This window comes from Chondrus crispus, genomic scaffold (genome assembly GCF_000350225.1).
Source record: "Chondrus crispus Stackhouse genomic scaffold, scaffold_61, whole genome shotgun sequence".
In the NCBI taxonomy this organism is placed as follows: domain Eukaryota; phylum Rhodophyta; class Florideophyceae; order Gigartinales; family Gigartinaceae; genus Chondrus; species Chondrus crispus.
Genome location: NW_005178572.1, coordinates 239,060 through 242,660, shown reverse-complemented (window position 1 = coordinate 242,660; position 3,601 = coordinate 239,060). Strand labels below are relative to the sequence as shown.

General features: G+C 50.9%; 2 protein-coding genes; one reads left to right on the top strand and one right to left on the bottom strand.

Annotated features, from left to right (window-relative positions):
* Window positions 1-713: 713 nt before the first annotated feature.
* CHC_T00008460001 (TIR domain-containing protein) lies at window positions 714-2,836 on the bottom strand. XM_005710480.1 is given in 2 exon segments: window positions 714-1,783; window positions 1,784-2,836. 1 exon segment carries the CDS (start codon window positions 2,834-2,836, stop codon window positions 1,784-1,786), a length of 1,053 nt encoding a protein of 350 aa, XP_005710537.1. The 3' UTR covers window positions 714-1,783.
* Window positions 2,837-2,861: 25 nt separating this feature from the next.
* CHC_T00007081001 (hypothetical protein) lies at window positions 2,862-3,248 on the top strand. The gene has a single exon (XM_005710479.1). The coding sequence runs from the start codon at window positions 2,862-2,864 to the stop codon at window positions 3,246-3,248; it is 387 nt and encodes a 128-aa protein (XP_005710536.1).
* Window positions 3,249-3,601: the final 353 nt, after the last annotated feature.

Genomic DNA, 3,601 nt, shown 5'->3' with positions numbered 1-3,601 from the left:
CAGAAATGTTTTGAAACGAATCAACCTACCGAGAAAAATAGAAACTGTGGCCATTAAAGTTGAAAAGAAATAAAATGCGCAGATGTTTATGTTATGATAACGGTTGGTCGGATAGACACTAGTAACGTACCAGTAACGTTTATATGATGAGAAGTTGATGGTACAGTACCAAGGGTACCGTGGAGTTTTCTAATGTCTAGGTGACAGACAGGTGGCCGACCTCCTACAGTAAGGGTCCTGTACAGTGAATTGATCATTGTCCACACCGATACTTGACACGCCCGCAACAAAAAAAATGAAAGGAGTTTTCCTGGCTGGTCGGGCAGCAGCAATTCGGCAGCAGGCCAGACCATCCGCTATGGCAGCAAAAAGAAACGCTGGCTGGCTCCGAGCCGGACCCTACCCCTCGAGGGGTAGCTCTCTACCGTCGGTGTCTGCCATTTCTCGCCTCTGGCGTCCCATCGATCGTCTATTGTAGTGTCTATCCGACCAACCGTTATCATAACATAAACATCTGCGCATTTTATTTCTTTTCAACTTTGATGGCAACCGTTTCTATTTTTCTCGGTAGGTTGATTCGTTTCAAAACATTTCTGAAGTTAGAACCGAACAAAAACCCCGCAGCGCAGTGATTCTATGCTACTGATATAAAATTGGCTTAAAGAAAAATGCTTACTGTAAGCCGACCTTTTCTTTTGAACATCCACAATATATATGCATCAACGAGTAGGTTTTTACTAGAATCGACAAGCAAATGCGTTACCTGTGGCGATGACCTTCTGATTTAAAAAATAGAAATGAAATCGAGCCTTGCGTTGTCTAGAAAAAATAAAATAACTTTTGTCCCGTTGTAAAACACGGGAATGAAATCACGCCTTGGGTTGTCTACAAGAAATAAAATAACTTTTGTCCCCATATGAGGACTACTGTAGCAGCCCGACAGACACTACAGGGTAGCGCTTCTTCCTTCACACTTTGTTGATGCGCTTGCGCTTCAAGTGAGAGAGCGCTTCTCAGATGCAAACTACAGTACCGCAGCAACGCAGCTCGGGTTGGTTCTGCAAGTCCCCAACGCCTGCCGTTCCGTTTGGCTGCTTCCAGGGAACCCGATCTTACCAGAGTCAGAAGAAAGCTGTGCCTGCAGTTGTGATAAGCGTCTACCAAGCGCGAGCAGCGAGTGCAAAAGGTAGGGGGATTTGCGGTGGCATGGATCTCTGCTAAGCACGGGAAGGGCTTCGGTGGTATGAGGACGACTGAACGATGCAAAGTGTTGTGCTTGTGTTTGCCGTGACGCCACAACTGTGAATGGTCTTGCGGAGATGTGGGACATGCATCCAAGGCGCTGGGAACACAATCAATAACAAGACCACATAGCTCTGAGTTTCTCTCGGGATGTGGTGTACAAGATGGTAGGCCCGTTGCGGAGTTATGTCATCGTCAGGCGCGCGCTCTTCCGAGACCTTGGTGTCGTGAGGCAGGGCAGAGCGATACGGGAGTGGCCCTTCTACGCGCGGAGCTGAGACGGAGGCTCGTGGCGCAGGTTCGATACACGACTAATTTGAGTTCGACGCGGGTGGTGCTAGACGTTGCGCATCCAACTCTTCTGCCTCGGGATGTGAAAGCGGCGGCCGCGGCGACCGTGTGGGCCCACCTCCTCATCACAGTTCATGGTGCGTCGGAGCAATGGCGAGCACATACCTTTGCGTCTCCAGACTTCTCGCACTGCCTTTGCACTGCCTCTGCAATGCCTCTGCGCTGCCTCTTGGCAATAGTCTGCTTGAGCTCACTCGTTGCAGGAGAAGCAGAACAAATTTGTGAAAACTACTGCGCTGTATGCCATTGTGAAAACTACTGCGCTGTATGCCAGAAGTCTTCCCGCAATTCTCCATTTTGGAAATCTCAATCCATCTGACCCTTTCGGTACAGTGCTGCAATCCCCTTCCCTACCTGTTTGCGGAATACCCACGCCCTTCGCTTCCTGCTGCTGACGCGCTTCACGCGCCTCTTTGACCGAATACACTATTCGCTCCACCAACATTTTTCGGAAGCCAGAAGCAAGTGGATCGAGCACATCATTTGATGCTGCTTCGTTTTCAATCCCAAGGAGAGTTGTTACCTCTCGCAGTTCGTCTTTCACCATTGCCATTGTCGCTTCGTTTTGTCTCTCTTCAGTGTAGAACTTCTCTGCCTCAAACAGATCTCTTCCATTCTCATCCACGTATTGCTCAGGCTTGAAACTTCGGCACTCTGAAATTCTTAACCGATAAAATACAGGGATCAATATCGGCAGTGTCGCTCCGCTGCTTTGCGCGTCTCTGTATCGACGTAGAAAGCATCGCAATTCCTTCATCGGCCACCTTCTAGCAGCAAACTCGGGGGATAGAATGAAGACCCCAATCTTGGCCGACTCCATAGCTGCGATCATTTCTTCCGATGCGCAGTCTCCTGCCTTCATGCTTTTCTTGTCCAAAAAGCAACTAAAGCCTTCTCCTCGTAGTTTGTCAAAAAGCGGACTAGCAATAGTCCACTTGTCCGGCCCAGCATGGCTTATAAACACATCCACGGCCTTCATCCCAACCTCTTTAGAAGTCCGCTGAATGACGGTCAATGGCTTCAATGCCTCAGGTCTAGCAGGACCATAATATTTCTCCATTTCAGGCATCAGCTGCGAAAGCCTCCAAGCTTCCTCACAATCGGTGCATTCGCCATCGAGATTCCACAATCCCTTTTCTGTGCCGTTCTTGGCCCAATCTGCAGGAAGCCGAAAGGAAGCTGTCCACTCCCCTCCGCATCCGTTCAAATCTGAACGACACTGTGTCCTCAAATAGTGCTTCATACGGAACGGTTTGCCTCTGAGTGGCATGCTTGAAAACGCTTCGACGTCAATTAAGCATCTCTTCGCGACACTGACCGGGTCACGTGCAAGCACCTTCCATTCAATGTGCCGTTTCGGACTCACAAATGACACCATTACTCGTCCCGTGTCCTTGAGCGACAACTTTGATGTCAAAATTGCAGCATCTGCCAGTAACTTCACGTTTGCATATGCCCTGCCAACCCCTTTACAAAGACTACTGATTAAGCTCCCCATCAGGCCAGGGGGAAACGCATCAACAAACTCAGTAACCAACCGCAGCTCTGACTCCCCAGAGGCGCGCCGACACCGCAGCCATCTGCCAGCCTTCGGTAACAAAGCCGGGATCGCAAATAACTCTTCTTGGTCTGCCGGGATGTCATCATATCCCTAATGCTTTTTTTGATCCCCGCGTATACTAATTTCCGTGTCTGTCTGTCTGTGTGTTTGTGTATGTGTGTTCATGCGCTCCCGCACGGGTTCTCATTGGCGCACGGGGGCGCTGCGGCGACAAGTGGCGGCCACGTGCGGGGGCGCGTGTGCCGCAGGCCAGGCGGCCACGCGGACACGTGTAGAAAGCGGCGGGGTCGTGATTTAATTTCATTTTTTACTAGGAAAAAGAATTTTGGGCGCACGGGGGCGACACGGCGTACACGTCACGGCCACGTGAGGGGCGGCCTGGACGCAGGCCAGGCCGCCACGGGGACACGTGGCGGTGGCAAGTGGCGGGGGGCTGCGGGGCGGCCT

Bases quoted from the DNA above. Each gene is read 5' to 3' on its own strand.
- CHC_T00008460001 (XM_005710480.1), bottom strand. From the start codon at position 2,836: ATGAAGCACTATTTGAGGACACAGTGTCGTTCAGATTTGAACGGATGC.
- CHC_T00007081001 (XM_005710479.1), top strand. From the start codon at position 2,862: ATGCTTGAAAACGCTTCGACGTCAATTAAGCATCTCTTCGCGACACTG.